Consider the following 16372-nt stretch of genomic DNA (forward strand, 5'->3'; position numbering starts at 1 on the left):
GGCCCTGGCCATTGCACTAGGACATCTCGGTTCCACCGAAACGTACTAATCAGTGAGACCGAAAGTAAAGTTTCAGTGAAACCCTAGCAACTCAGAGACACCAAGCCACATATTGGTTCTACCAAAATGGAGTGTTTTGGTTCTGTGATTGCTTCGGTATCACTGAAATTACCAACTCGGTAGCTCCGAAATGCATTCCATGGAAACCTAGAACTAAGATTTGAACTCAATTTTTTTGGAAAATCATATGCTTTTTGTGATAACTCATCTACTCTGCCCATACCCATCTATTCAGAGGGACTGTTTGCAAGATGTCAAGTGGCAGTGATAGTCAGAACATGTCAGAGCAGAATGTTGATCTCAGTGAGGGATCAAGTCTAGCTAAGAGCTACTATGAAGGCATCAAAAGCTCTCTAGATCTGCCAAAGGCTCCCACAAGGACCAAGAAGAAGAGGAATTCAGATGATGAAGCTGCATATTTTTTGGCTAGCGAGGCCACATCCAAGAAAAAGGCTGTGCTAAGAAAAGAGTATGGTACTTCTGCTAGCACCAGGCCCAGTGCCAAGGACAGGACTGTTGTAAGGAAAGTACCTTTGTCAAAGGCAAACAAAGCCACAACTCCAAAGGAAACAATGACATTCATACTTGAGGATCCAAGTGATGCAGAGGCTGATGCCAGCAAGAAGAAGAAAAGGGCTAGGAAGACAACTGTTGTAGTCATTGGCAAACCTTCCATGAGGGAAGATGATCATGATGAGGAGGAAGAGGAAGAGGAACCAGCACCTCCAGCAAAGACTCAGAAGCTAATGTCAGATGCTATGAAGTCTGCTGCTCCCTCCAAGCCCAAGTCCAAGCCCAAAGCACCTGCTCCTAAGAGATCTACAAGAAACATCTTCGTTGCTAAGAAGAACAAGGCCCCACTGCCTGAGGTTAATGTTGATGATGAGCCACTAGTGCTCAGAAAGTTGAAGCCAAAGATTCCAGATCATGACAATGCTCATCCAGTAGCCGAGAACATGATGCTCAGGAAGGATAAGGGTTTGCATCAGTGGAGGATGTCTAATCCTTACTCTGTCAGGAGGAGGACTGCTTGTGATTACCACTTTCACACACGAGAACAACATGATTTCTATGAGACTGTATTGCTTGATAAGAAGCCCATACTCAGTGACATGAAGTGGGTGGATTGGAAGTACATTGATGCCAATGAGGATCACTTCCCCCATGTCCATGAGAGTTTTAGGCTTGTAGGAGTTGATGATTTTGTTGGTCAGAAGCTCACCAAGTGGAATGACGAGATGATTATGCAATTCTACCCCATAACTCATTTCTATCCAGATGGCAAGGTTGCATGGATGACCGAGGGACATAGATACCAGTCAACTATCTCTGAGTGGGCTGAACTTCTTGGTGCCCCTGAGGAAGAAGAAAATGACATTGATGTCTATGGGAAGCCAAGGACGGATCACAACTCCATGGCCAATATGTACAAGCCTATTCCCAAGAAAGATTATGATACACATAAGCTTGGATCAGTGAAGCATTTGCTTGCTGGTTTGGCCACCACGAGCACTATCTTTGTCACATCCTAGTTAGTTCATGCATTAGAGTGTTGCATCATGGCTACATTTCACAGAAACCTGAAATGGGGATGCCAGAAACCCCCAGCACCCCCCCTGGAACAACTAGGGTTTACTAAATTTTTTCCAATGAACCTGAAATGCCCTCCATAAATGTTCACCACCTTTGGTCTTGGCTAAAACCTCTGCCAAAAATGGTTTCATATTTTTGGAGGCCATCTTGGATTTTTGCACAAGCCATAAGTATTTGCATTTGGGCATTTTAAATGCTATAAATATTTTCAAATGCCCAAATAATCTTGAAGGTATTTTTAGGCTGTTGGGAATAATCTCAAAGGTGCCTCAGAATATTTCCAGGATTTTTCCAAATGAAATAGTATTTTTACTATTTCAAACACAGTACAGAAATAAATAAAAAGAGAAAAGAACAGAAGGCAGAAAACTTACCTGGCAGCCCACCTGGCGGCCCAGCACTGTGCTGGCCCGCGCCAGTCAGCTGCCTGCTCTCGCCAGAGCAGGCAGAGAGCTGACGCCGGCGAGCGTGAGCTCGCCACGGCGCCAGCAGCTTGCCGCCCTCGCCGCGGATGAGCTGGCCGACCTCTCTCGATGCGCCCCGAGCCCCTGGACATTGCCATTCTCCCCCATCGCCTCTCCCTCGCCTTCTCCCCACCATGGCCGACGCCGCCGCAGCCACCTCACCGGAGTAACCGCGGCCACCGTCGACCTCGCGCCGTACTAACGTGTCCTACAGCACCGCCGTCGCCCACTCCTTCGAGCAAGCCGAGCCCCGAGCGCTCGTTTGCCCCGAAGCTCCGTCACCGACCTCGCCTTCGCCGCTCACCGTCGGAGATCCCCTCCGCCGTCGCCACTGCTACAGCTCGTCTCCGACCTCGCCGTCTGCTCCGTCGCAACCGCCGTGAGCATGGCCACCTTCCCATCCTCTCCTCTCTCTCTCTCGAGCGCTGTAGCCACCGCACGAAGCTCACCCGAACGCGCCGCCGCACGAACTCGTCGCCGACGAGGCTCCGGCCATCTAACGGCCGCACCACCATAGCCATTAGCTTCACCGCAACGCCAGGAACCCGTAGCACCCTCGCACGTTCCTCGCCGCGCTCTCTAGCTTCGGTTCCGACTACGCCCGTACCCCGGCAGCCGCACGGCTCGTCGCCGGCGTCGATTCCGACGACCCCGAGCTCCACTACCACCACCAGTCGACGCGGTTCGCCCCCAGCTACACATAGGTACTCTCCGCCGTCCTTTTGGTCGCCGGAGGGGGGATCCCGCACTCCACCGCCGCGTCTGGACGTCGCCGGCGGCTAAACGCCGGCGAGTCAACGTGGTTTGACCACAGGTCAACCCCCCCAGGGTCACTGACGAGTGGGGCCCGCCTGCTAACTAATCTGAGTTAGAGTTAAAACTAATCCTAATTAACTAATTACCTAACAGTGTCACTGACACAGGGGACCCACACGTCAGGTATGACCTGGACGACCCCGTTGACCTGCTGACGTCACACTGACGTCAGGCTGACGCAGTAAAGCTTTTACTGGAATTATTGTTATATTGAAAATTCCAGAAATTATCACAAACTTCAAAAAATCATAGAAAATAATCTATAGCTCAGAATGAAAAGATTATATATGAAAAATGATCAGAAAAATCCATTCTATCCATCTGTACTGGTTTCATGCATGATTAAGCAAGTTAACCTACTGTTTTATACAGAACAAGATAAAGCATTAATATGGGCCATTTATGAACTTGGAATTTGAATCTTTGATTCAAATTAGTCCAAACCCATCTGGTCTTAGTTGCATTAGCCCAACACATCCATCTTGCCATGTCTCATGCATGCATCATATTGTTGCACTTGCTTGGTGTTGATTGTGCTTCGGTATGCTCATCGTGGTAGGTCCTGCCTCCGAGGATATTCACGAGTATCCAACTGAAGGGCAGTATCCCACCACCACTCTGTCAGGCAAGCAACCCATTGATCATTTCGATACAAACCCATCTTCTCACTTCTGCTCTCGTTTACTGCATTAAGACAACGCGATTCAAACTGCTGTGTGTTGCGGTAGTTGAACCCACTTTCCTTTGCATGACCTGTCATTGCCACAGTAACTAGATGAAACCCACTAGCATGTGTAGGAGTTGATTGAGCCATGTTGTGTTCCTACAATGCTATGCTTGCTATGCTTAGAGTTGTGTCAGGTCTGGCTCATCAGGGTGATGAACTAGAGTGAAAGTGTGTGTGTGGGTAAAGAGGGTGAAGTGTTGAACACGATTTGGTAAAGGTATCGATGGGAGGCCATGTAGGAGTACATGGTGGGTTGTTTCATTGAGACCGTCCCTTAGAACTGAGATCTGTATGCGTGATTTAAGATTCAGCTACTACCACACATTGGGCCCGAAACCAATGGACCCCCTCGGCTTCTTAATCACCCTTGTCCTCTGTCCAGGAGTTGCACGTAGTTTCTGGTGTTTGTAGTAAGCTGGAGGCCGTGGACAGCGCTGACCAAGGGGTGGGCTGTGATGCGGTAGGCTCGTGGCACGGTGTACCGAGTCGCCCGTTTGGTGTCCGGGAACCCTGCACACATCGTTTGGGGCCGTATGTGGAAACCTCGGCCGGACTCCCTGCGGATGGAACCTAAATAGGCGATAAACCTGGACTAGAGACTCGAGTGTTTAGGTAGGCTGTGGCCGACACCCACGTTGGGCTTCCGCTTGAAGGTTGCCGAGTACACGTCGTGTAGCGACGATAAGTGGTGAGAGCGTGTGTGATGAAGTACACCCCTGCAGGGTATGAAACTATTCGAATAGCCGCGTCCGCGGTAAAGGACTACTTGGTCGCTTATGCAGTTCATAGACAAGTAAATGGATACTACTAAAAGCCTCAAGATAAGTGTGAGTACCGCGGATGGCCCTCTCGTTGGATGACGAGGGAGGATCCACGGTGGAGTATTGAGATGGTGATTAGTGGACTCGTGTGCGAAAACTATTTCACAAGTGGTGTATCGTAGGATAGCTTAGCCAAGAGTCAAAGCTGGCTTGCTGCAATAACCCCACTACCTTCTTGAGAATGAGCATGTATAATAGGATCTGTTGTAAGACTTGCTGAGTACCTTTGTACTCATGTTGCTTTAATTACTGTTTTCAGACGACAACACCGCCCCTTCTGACGGGTTCTACGTAGAACTCGACGACGACGAGTGACGCGCCACCCAGGTGGTGATCTAGGCTTGTGAAGGGCCTATATAGATAGACAGGCTTCGTCAAGCCTTCTTTCTTTCTAGAGTCTGTACCCAGACAGTTTGCTTCCGCATGTGCTTGTATGATTATATGACTTGAGTGTCGGGTCATGTGACCCCTATCTGTATGAACAAGTTATGTAAGGCTCTCCGGAGCCCTTTAAATAAAGTACTTGAGTTGTAGAGTTTTGTTGTGATGCCATGTTGTATTTGCACATATCGAGCATATTGTGTGTATGTTTGAAATGCTTGGTATGTGTGGGATCCGACAATCTAGTTGTTTATCTTTAGCAGCCTCTCTTATGGGGAAATGTAGTCTAGTGCCTCCTTGAGCCATAGTAGTCCGCTACAGCCCGGTTCACCGGAGTCCTGCTAGCCCAGCACTACTGCTCTGGACACTTGACTGGCCGGCATGTGAGTCATATCGTTCCTGTGTCTGTCCCTTCGGGGAAATGTCACGCGGTGACATCCGGAGTCCTGCCTAGCCTGCTACAGCCCGGGTTCCCGGAGTCCTGTTAGCCCGGTGCTACAGCCCGGATTCACACGCTGCTGACCGACACGTTCGATGTTGATTCATGTATGCCTGTCCCCATACGTTAGTGCCGCTTTGGGTTCACGACTAGCCATGTCGGCCCGGGTTCTCTGTCATATGGATGCTAGCGACATTATCATATACGTGAGCCAAAAGGCGCAAACGGTCCCGGGCCATGGTAAGGCGACACCCGTGGGAGTACCGTGCGTGAGGCCGCAATGTTATATGAGGTGTTACAGGCTAGATCGGTGTGATTTGGAATCGGGGTCCTGACAGCGTTGGCATCAGAGCCGGACTGCCTGTAGGTGCGATAAGCCAAACTGGTCGATGTCGAGTCTAGAAATGCTTTAGTTATATGTAGGGGAATTGATTGTGGGAGGGAACGTAAGGTGCTTTTACTCCTTTACCTCATGCCCTCTGATCTGAGTCATACTCTTCTCATTCTACGCGGGTTAAGGACTAGGCTCTCTCCTCTCTATCAGGTTCACGTGTTACTAATCCGTAGTAACTTATAGGATTGTTGGTTCCATGCTTCGGATCAGTTTCTACTACCCTAGTATGTTGTCGGTTGAACCAGAACCTTGACATGATGTTGTTGAGTGGTATTGCAAACTGTTGCGAATGTCTCAAATCCTTTTCGAGCATTTACAGCCGTTATGCTGTCCAAATTCTCCTAGAAATACTAATGCCTTGCATTATTTCGTGCTTTCAGATGGCCACCCGTTCCCTGAACCAAGTGGTTCGTCTGACCAGGTGCATCGGCGTACCTGGTCACACGGCCATGTTGGTCCGAGTGATGGTTGAGACAGGCTATCGTTGGTATCCCGAGTATACCGTCGAGGAGCAGTTCCGAGACTTTAATCAAAGTCAGTATCTTTGCACAGTCAGGATCTACCCATCTTATCCTGGAGCCACTGAACCCCTCCATTGCTCTTATGGACTTGGGGTTACTATCGAGATGTCTGTGCAGGACGCAGCTTACTCAATGATGACTATCATGCGAGCCAGAACTGCCTTGCTTCAGAACACCGACTTCTGCTATATGCCAGCAGCATGCACCGCCCAAGGTTTATGGTGGCCCCGCTGCTAATGCCGCTCCACGCCCCAATGTTGTGACATGCTTCAAGTGTGGAGAAACGGGTCACTATTTGCGCGAGTGCCCCCGAAACAACCTCAATCAACCTGGACAGTCCGTTGGCCGTGGTAAGCCAGCAGGAAAGGCTTACTACGCCAAGCCAGCCACCACTGCACGTGGCCATGTCAACTATGTTTCAGCTGAAGAAACTCATGAGGATCCCAACGTCGTCCTTGGTACGCTCCTTGTTAATTGCCATCCGGCAACTGTTCTTTTCGATACTGGAGCATCTCATTCATTTATCTCTGAGAGCTATGCTCGATTACACAACACCACATTCTGTGACATGCCTACTTCCATGGTAATCCAAACCCCTGGTTCTAAGTGGCAAACCTCTAAGATAAGCCATGGAAATCAAATTCTTGTTGACAGACTGGTCTAATAGCTCTCAAGTCCTCGGACATAAACATCATCTTGGGTATGGACTGGATGTCAGCCCATTATGCCAAGATTGATTGCTCTACTAGGACTGTTCAACTCACCCATCCGTCGGGCAAGACAGTTAATGTTTTGACCCGAGTGTCTAAGCGTCAGCTCTACTCACTAAATGCCAACCCTCTCCCAGACCTCGAAGATGTGCCGGTAGTCCGTGACTTTCCGGATGTCTTCCCTGAAGAACTGCCAGGTATTCCACCTGACAGGGATGTTGAGTTTGTGATAGACCTTGTTCCAGGAACCGTCCCAATCTCCAGAAGACCCTATAAGATGGCACCCCTAGAGCTAGCCGAGCTTAAGAAACAACTCGATGAGTCCTTGAAAAAGGGTTTCATCCGTCCTAGTTCTTCTCCGTGGGCTTGCCCCGTCCTCTTCGTCAAGAAGAAGGATGGTACGGATCGGATGGTTGTAGATTACCGACCCGTCAACCTAGTCACAATCAAGAACAAGTATCCGCTTCCCAGGATCAACGACCTGTATGATCAGCTCGCTGGATCCTCAGTCTTCTCTAAAATGGATTTGAGGTTGGGCTACCATCAAATCAAAATCAAGAACGGGGACATTCCTAAAACGGCCTTTGTTACTCGTTATGGCCAATACGAGTATACAGTCATGTCCTTCGGATTAACCAATGCTCCAGCCACCTTCTCTCGGTTAATGAACTCAATCTTCATGGAGTATTTGGATAAATTCGTCGTAGTATACCTCGATGATATACTCATCTACTCCAAGAACGAGGCAGAACATGCCGAGCATCTAAGGCTAGTGCCAACGAAACTTCGAGAGCATCGCCTTTATGCCAAATTCTCCAAGTGTGAATTCTGGTTGCCAGAAGTGACCTATCTAGGCCACGTGATCTCTGGTAAGGGTATTGCTGTCAATCCCGAACGAGTTCAAGCCATCCTTGACTGGACTCCCCCTGAAACGGTCAAGCAAGTTCGGAGTTTCCTTGGCTTAGCGAGCTACTACCGCCGCTTCGTCGAAAATTTCTCCAAGGTTGCTAAACCTCTAACCGAACTCCTCAAGAAAGATAAAAGGTTCGAGTGGACCCCACAGTGCGAGTTCAGCTTTCAGGAACTGAAAAGACGCCTGACATCTGCTCCCGTACTCGTACCACCAGATTTTTCGAAGGACTTTGTTATCTATTGCGACGCCTCGCGACAAGGACTAGGTTGCATACTCATGCAAGACCGTCATGTGATTGCTTACGCTTCCCGGCAGTTGCGTCCACATGAGGATAATTATCCCACACATGATCTAGAGCTTGCAGCCGTAGTCCATGCACTCAAAACATGGCGACATTACCTTCTCGGTAACCGTTGCGAGATTTTCACCGACCACCAGAGTCTGAAATACATTTTCACCCAACCGGATCTGAATCTCAGGCAAAGACGTTGGGTCGAGTTGATCTCAGACTACGACTTAGGAATTACTTACACCCCGGGCAAAGCCAACGTCATGGCTGATGCGCTAAGCCGTAAATCCTATTGTAACAACTTGATGTTACAACAAAGTCAACCACTTCTCCACGAGGAATTCTGTAAGCTTAACCTTCACATTGTTCCTCAAGGATTTCTATCCACCCTGGTGGCGAAACCTACCCTTACGGATCAGATCATTAAAGCTCAGAAGGTAGATCCGGGAATCTCCCGTATTAAGAGAAACATCAAGAAAGGAGTTGCGGATTGTTTCTCCGTTGATGACCAAGGTGTCGTGTTCTTTGGAGACCGCCTAGTGGTTCCTAAGGTGCACAACCTGAGGCGATTGATCCTTAAGGAAGCTCATGAATCTCCTCTCACCATTCATCCCGGTAGTACTAAAATGTATCAAGACCTACGCCAGAGGTTTTGGTGGACTAGGATGAAGAGAGAAATTGCTCAATACATTGCTAATTGCGACGTCTGCCGTCGAGTTAAAGCAGAGCATCAACGGCCTGCTGGCACCCTTCAGCCTCTGGCTATTCCTGAATGGAAATGGGATAAAATCGGTATGGATTTCATTACTGGGTTTCCCAGGACCAAGAGGGGAAACAATGCTATCTTCGTTGTTGTCGATCGTCTGTCCAAAGTAGCCCACTTCCTACCTGTTCGTGAGAGTATAACCGCTAGCCAGCTAGCAGACTTGTACATCTCCCGAATAGTGTCTCTGCATGGTGTTCCATTGGAAATTAACTCAGACCGTGGAAGTCTCTTCACCTCTCGATTTTGGGAAAGTTTCCAAAATGCTATGGGAACTCGTCTCTCTTTTAGCACCGCCTTTCACCCTCAATCAAGTGGTCAGGTAGAACGAGTTAATCAAATTCGGGAGGATATGCTCCGAGCTTCTGTCATCTCTTTCGGCATGGATTGGGAGAAATGCCTTCCATTCGCCGAGTTCGCTTATAACAATAGTTACCAAGCTAGTTTGGGCAAATCCCCTTTCGAGGTTCTCTATGGACGAAAATGTCGAACGCCTCTTAACTGGTCAGAAACCGGGGAAAGACAACTCTTTGGCCCGGATATGATTCAGGAAGCAGAAGAGCAGGTTCGCATTATTCGTGAGAAATTGAAAACAGCCCAATCTCGCCAAAAGAGCCATTATGATCGCAAACATAAGGCTATGATTTTTGAGGTTGAGGAGAAGGCTTACCTCCGGGTGACCCCTTTAAAGGGAACCCACCGATTCGGTATCAAAGGCAAATTGGCCCCTCGCTACATTGGACCCTTTCGCATTCTTGCCAAGCGAGGAGAAGTTGCCTACCAATTGGAACTACCCCCGCATCTTTCCAAGGTTCATGACGTCTTCCACGTTTCCCAACTCAGGCGTTGCTTCTCGGATCCTATCCGTGGAGTGGACCACGAAACGCTTGATCTCCAAGATAATCTCACATATCGGGAGTATCCCGTTCGAATCCTTGATCAAGCCGAGCGTACCACTCGACACCGAAACATCAAGTTTCTCAAAGTTCAATGGTCACACCATTCCGAGAAAGAAGCTCCTTGGGAAAGGGAGGATCGTCTTCGACTTGAGTACCCCACCTTCTTCCCAACGGATCCTAAATCTCGGGACGAGATTCTTTTGAGTGGGGGTGAGTTGTCACATCCTAGTTAGTTCATGCATTAGAGTGTTGCATCATGGCTACATTTCACAGAAACCTGAAATGGGGATGCCAGAAACCCCCAGGACCCCCCCTGGAACAACTAGGGTTTACTAAATTTTTCCAATGAACCTGAAATGCCCTCCATAAATGTTCACCACCTTTGGTCTTGGCTAAAACCTCTGCCAAAAATGGTTTCATATTTTTGGAGGCCATCTTGGATTTTTGCACAAGCCATAAGTATTTGCATTTGGGCATTTTAAATGCTATAAATATTTTCAAATGCCCAAATAATCTTGAAGGTATTTTTAGGCTGTTGGGAATAATCTCAAAGGTGCCTCAGAATATTTCCAGGATTTTTCCAAATGAAATAGTATTTTTACTATTTCAAACACAGTACAGAAATAAATAAAAAGAGAAAAGAACAGAAGGCAGAAAACTTACCTGGCAGCCCACCTGGCGGCCCAGCACTGTGCTGGCCCGCGCCAGTCAGCTGCCTGCTCTCGCCAGAGCAGGCAGAGAGCTGACGCCGGCGAGCGTGAGCTCGCCACGCGCCAGCAGCTTGCCGCCCTCGCCGCGGATGAGCTGGCCGACCTCTCTCGATGCGCCCCGAGCCCCTGGACATTGCCATTCTCCCCCATCGCCTCTCCCTCGCCTTCTCCCCACCATGGCCGACGCCGCCGCAGCCACCTCACCGGAGTAACCGCGGCCACCGTCGACCTCGCGCCGTACTAACGTGTCCTACAGCACCGCCGTCGCCCACTCCTTCGAGCAAGCCGAGCCCCGAGCGCTCGTTTGCCCCGAAGCTACGTCACCGACCTCGCCTTCGCCGCTCACCGTCGGAGATCCCCTCCGCCGTCGCCACTGCTACAGCTCGTCTCCGACCTCGCCGTCTGCTCCGTCGCAACCGCCGTGAGCATGGCCACCTTCCCATCCTCTCCTCTCTCTCTCTCGAGCGCTGTAGCCACCGCACGAAGCTCACCCAAATGCGCCGCCGCACGAGCTCGTCGCCGATGAGGCTCCGGCCATCTAACGGCCGCACCACCGTAGCCATTAGCTTCACCGCAACTCCAAGAACCCGTAGCACCCTCGCACGTTCCTCGCCGCGCTCTCTAGCTACGGTTCCGACTACGCCCGTACCCCTGCAGCCGCACGGCTCGTCGCCGGCGTCGATTCCGGCGACCCCGAGCTCCACTACCACCACCAGTCGACGCGGTTCGCCCCCAGCTACACATAGGTACTCTCCGCCGTCCTTTTGGTCGCCGGAGGGGGGATCCCGCACTCCACCGCCGCGTCTGGACGTCGCCGGCGGCTAAACGCCGGCGAGTCAACGTGGTTTGACCACAGGTCAACCCCCCCAGGGTCACTGACGAGTGGGGCCCGCCCGCTAACTAATCTGAGTTAGAGTTAAAACTAATCCTAATTAACTAATTACCTAACAGTGTCACTGACACAGGGGACCCACACGTCAGGTATGACCTGGACGACCCCGTTGACCTGCTGACGTCACACTGACGTCAGGCTGACGCAGTAAAGCTTTTACTGGAATTATTGTTATATTGAAAATTCCAGAAATTATCACAAACTTCAAAAAATCATAGAAAATAATCTATAGCTCAGAATGAAAAGATTTATATATGAAAAATGATCAGAAAAATCCATTCTATCCATCTATACTGGTTTCACGCATGATTAAGCAAGTTAACCTACTGTTTTATACAGAACAAGATAAAGCATTAATATGGGCCATTTATGAACTTGGAATTTGAATCTTTGATTCAAATTAGTCCAAACCCATCTGGTCTTAGTTGCATTAGCCCAACACATCCATCTTGCCATGTATCATGCATGCATCATATTGTTGCACTTGCTTGGTGTTGATTGTGCTTCGGTATGCTCATCGTGGTAGGTCCTGCCTCCGAGGATATTCACGAGTATCAAACTGAAGGGCAGTATCCCACCACCACTCTGTCAGGCAAGCAACCCATTGATCATTTCGATACAAACCCATCTTCTCGCTTCTGCTCTCGTTTACTGCATTAAGACAACGCGATTCAAACTGCTGTGTGTTGCGGTAGTTGAACCCACTTTCCTTTGCATGACCTGTCATTGCCACAGTAACTAGATGAAACCCACTAGCATGTGTAGGAGTTGATTGAGCCATGTTGTGTTCCTACAATGCTATGCTTGCTATGCTTAGAGTTGTGTCAGGTCTGGCTCATCAGGGTGATGAACTAGAGTGAAAGTGTGTGTGTGGGTAAAGAGGGTGAAGTGTTGAACACGATTTGGTAAAGGTATCGATGGGAGGCCATGTAGGAGTACATGGTGGGTTGTTTCATTGAGACCGTCCCTAAGAACTGAGATCTGTATGCGTGATTTAAGATTCAGCTACTACCACACATTGGGCCCGAAACCAATGGACCCCCTCGGCTTCTTAATCACCCTTGTCCTCTGTCCAGGAGTTGCACGTAGTTTCTGGTGTTTGTAGTAAGCTGGAGGCCGTGGACAGCGCTGACCAAGGGGTGGGCTGTGATGCGGTAGGCTCGTAGCACGGTGTACCGAGTCGCCCGTTTGGTGTCCGGGAACCCTGCACACATCGTTTGGGGCCGTATGTGGAAACCTCGGCCGGACTCCCTGCGGATGGAACCTAAATAGGCGATAAACCTGGACTAGAGACTCGAGTGTTTAGGTAGGCTGTGGCCGACACCCACGTTGGGCTTCCGCTTGAAGGTTGCCGAGTACACGTCGTGTAGCGACGATAAGTGGTGAGAGCGTGTGTGACGAAGTACACCCCTGCAGGGTATGAAACTATTCGAATAGCCGCGTCCGCGGTAAAGGACTACTTGGTCGCTTATGCAGTTCATAGACAAGTAAATGGATACTACTAAAAGCCTCAAGATAAGTGTGAGTACCGCGGATGGCCCTCTCGTTGGATGACGAGGGAGGATCCACGGTGGAGTATTGAGATGGTGATTAGTGGACTCGTGTGCGAAAACTATTTCACAAGTGGTGTATCGTAGGATAGCTTAGCCAAGAGTCAAAGCTGGCTTGCTGCAATAACCCCACTACCTTCTTGAGAATGAGCATGTATAATAGGATCTGTTGTAAGACTTGCTGAGTACCTTTGTACTCATGTTGCTTTAATTACTGTTTCAGACGACAACCCTGCCCCTTCTGACGGGTTCTACGTAGAACTCGACGACGACGAGTGACGCGCCACCCAGGTGGTGATCTAGGCTTGTGAAGGGCCTATGTAGATAGACAGGCTTCGTCAAGCCTTCTTTCTTTCTAGTGTCTGTACCCAGACAGTTTGCTTCCGCACGTGCTTGTATGATTGTATTACTTGAGTGTCGGGTCATGTGACCCCTATCTGTATGAACAAGTTATGTAAGGCTCTCCGGAGCCCTTTAAATAAAGTACTTGAGTTGTAGAGTTTTGTTGTGATGCCATGTTGTATTTGCACATATCGAGCATATTGTGTGTATGTTTGAAATGCTTGGTATGTGTGGGATCCGACAATCTAGTTGTTTATCTTTAGCAGCCTCTCTTATGAGGAAATGTAGTCTAGTGCCTCCTTGAGCCATAGTAGTCCGCTACAGCCCGGTTCACCGGAGTCCTGCTAGCCCAGCACTACTGCTCTGGACACTTGACTGGCCGGCATGTGAGTCATATCGTTCCTGTGTCTGTCCCTTCGGGGAAATGTCACGCGGTGACATCCGGAGTCCTGCCTAGCCTGCTACAGCCCGGGTTCCCGGAGTCCTGTTAGCCCGGTGCTACAGCCCGGATTCACACGCTGCTGACCGACACGTTCGATGTTGATTCATGTATGCCTGTCCCCATACGTTAGTGCCGCTTTGGGTTCACGACTAGCCATGTCGGCCCGGGTTCTCTGTCATATGGATGCTAGCGACATTATCATATACGTGAGCCAAAAGGCGCAAACGGTCCCGGGCCATGGTAAGGCGACACCCGTGGGAGTACCGTGCGTGAGGCCGCAATGTTATATGAGGTGTTACAGGCTTGATCGGTGTGATTTGGAATCGGGGTCCTGACAGCGTTGGCATCAGAGCCGGACTGCCTGTAGGTGCGATAAGCCAAACTGGTTGATGTCGAGTCTAGAAATGCTTTAGTTATATGTAGGGGAATTGATTGTGGGAGGGAACGTAAGGTGCTTTTACTCCTTACCTCATGCCCTCTGATCTGAGTCATACTCTTCTCATTCTACGCGGGTTAAGGACTAGGCTCTCTCCTCTCTATCAGGTTCACGTGTTACTAGTCCGTAGTAACTTATAGGATTGTTGGTTCCATGCTTCGGTTCAGTTTCTATTACCTTGGTATGTTGTCGGTTGAACCAGAACCTTGACATGATGTTGTTGAGTGGTATTGCAAACTGTTGCGAATGTCTCAAATCCTTTCTCGAGCATTTACAGCCGTTATGCTGTCCGAATTCTCCTAGAAATACTAATGCCTTGCATTATTTCGTGCTTTCAGATGGCCACCCGTTCCCAGAACCAAGTGGTTCGTCTGACCCGGTGCATCGGCGTACCTGGTCACACGGCCATGTTGGTCCGAGTGATGGTTGAGACAGGCTATCGTTGGTATCCCGAGTATACCGTCGAGGAGCAGTTCCGAGACTTTAATCAAAGTCAATATCTTTGCACCGTCAGGATTTACCCATCCTACCCTGGAGCCACTGAACCCCTCCATTGCTCTTATGGACTTGGGGTTACTGTCGAGATGTCCGTGCAGGACGCAGCTTACTCAATGATGACTATCATGCGAGCCAGAACTGCCTTGCTTCAGAACACCGACTTCTGCTATATGCCAGCAGCACTCCCTGGGGCACAGGGGTACTATCAGGCCACTTACTGTGATTCTACCCATGAGGGCTCACTACTCCGTACCACCACCGAGATGCTTGAGGACAAGGACCGTGAGAATCGTGCCTTGCGAATGGAGCTCTTTAATGCTCGTGCTGATCACTGGGCCACACTGACACGGTTTGCACCTGCCGTGCAAGCTGGGTTCATGGACATGAGGGACATATATCCCGTGCGATCTGGCCTGCCAGAATGTATGGAATGGCTTGATGTAGGAGGCATCACCCCTCCTCGTGGACCCCGTCTGCCACCGTTTGTTGGACCAAGGCCACACCCGAGTCCCTATGGACCGCAGGCTCCACAGGACCGACTGTTTCCGGATGATCATGTTCAGCTCCCAGGACATGGCGGTGACTTCTATGAGGATTACTACGGAGACGTCTGAGTTGGTAGTAGCTCTACTAGTATTGTAACAGTTGTAATCTCCACAGTCCTGCGTGTCTTGTGGGATACGACTTGGTGTGTATCACGTTCCGGAGGTGTAGAAAAATAATGTATAGGAGCTTGGAATGCCTCTGATGAGATGTATCGTCCTTCATCGTAGCTGTACCTTGGCCTGGGCTTGTACTAAACTATGTATGGCGTGTATGACCGTTGGTATATGTATGTTGCCATGTTACCATGTCATACTGATGGTCATCTCTGCATTCCGTGTTATCCATTACATTCTGCATTTCCCTATCAAGATTTAGCCATCCCCGTCTAAACCGTTGCTTTGTTCCTCCTAGGATGGTTAACACCCGCAACAACCCTGCTGTCCAGGCGCAGGATGAAGCCAATGCAGCCAGGGCGGAGGATCTGCCCCAACCGCCTTCACTGGCCGAAGTTATGCTGGAGGCAGAAAGAAACAAGCGTGAGACTAACCGCTTGCTAGAGCGAATTGAGCAGAATACTGCACGTCACCAGAGGGACGACCTGGTGTCCATCAATGACTTTATCAAGCTGTACCCACCGAAGTTCAACCACTCCGTCGAGCCCCTTGATGCGGATGATTGGCTTCGCAGCATCACCCATAAGCTACGTTCTGCTAACGTAGCCGAAGCTGATAAGGTTACCTACGCTGCCTATCACCTCGAAGGCCCTGCTAGCCTTTGGTGGGAGAACTTTGAGGCTATGCGCCCAGCTGGCCAAATCACTACTTGGGCTGAATTCAGTGAGGCTTTCCGTGAGCATCACATTCCGGAGGGTCTCATAGATCGTAAGCGGGAAGAATTCTGCAACTTCACCCAAGGCAGACTGACCGTGGATGCTTACAGCCGTGAGTTTGGAAATCTAGCACGCTATGCTCCTGAAGAGGTATCCACCGACGCCAAGAAGCGGGCAAGGTTCCGCAAGGGACTTAGCCCCGAGCTTCGCCGTGATCTCCGTCTGCATGAGTGCACCTCTTTCCAGAAGTTGGTCAATAAGGCCATCAGTGCCGAGACAGGACAAACTGACTATGACGCTGCACGCAAGCACTCTCGTGACTTTGGTTCCTCATCTG

General features: G+C 49.8%; 1 protein-coding gene across 1 annotated transcript in view; it reads left to right on the forward strand.

Annotated features, from left to right (window-relative positions):
- Positions 1-311: 311 nt before the first annotated feature.
- Positions 312-16372, forward strand: part of LOC123120503 (uncharacterized) — a gene marked incomplete at its 3' end in the record, with an annotated part of 84585 nt that continues 68524 nt past the window's right edge. The window contains exon 1 of the mRNA XM_044540513.1: positions 312-1364. Coding sequence (XP_044396448.1) covers positions 312-1364 — 1053 coding nt within the window. The remainder of the gene's footprint in view (positions 1365-16372) is intronic.

The sequence above is a fragment of the Triticum aestivum genome, chromosome 5D (genome assembly GCF_018294505.1).
Source record: "Triticum aestivum cultivar Chinese Spring chromosome 5D, IWGSC CS RefSeq v2.1, whole genome shotgun sequence".
Lineage (NCBI taxonomy): Eukaryota > Viridiplantae > Streptophyta > Magnoliopsida > Poales > Poaceae > Triticum > Triticum aestivum.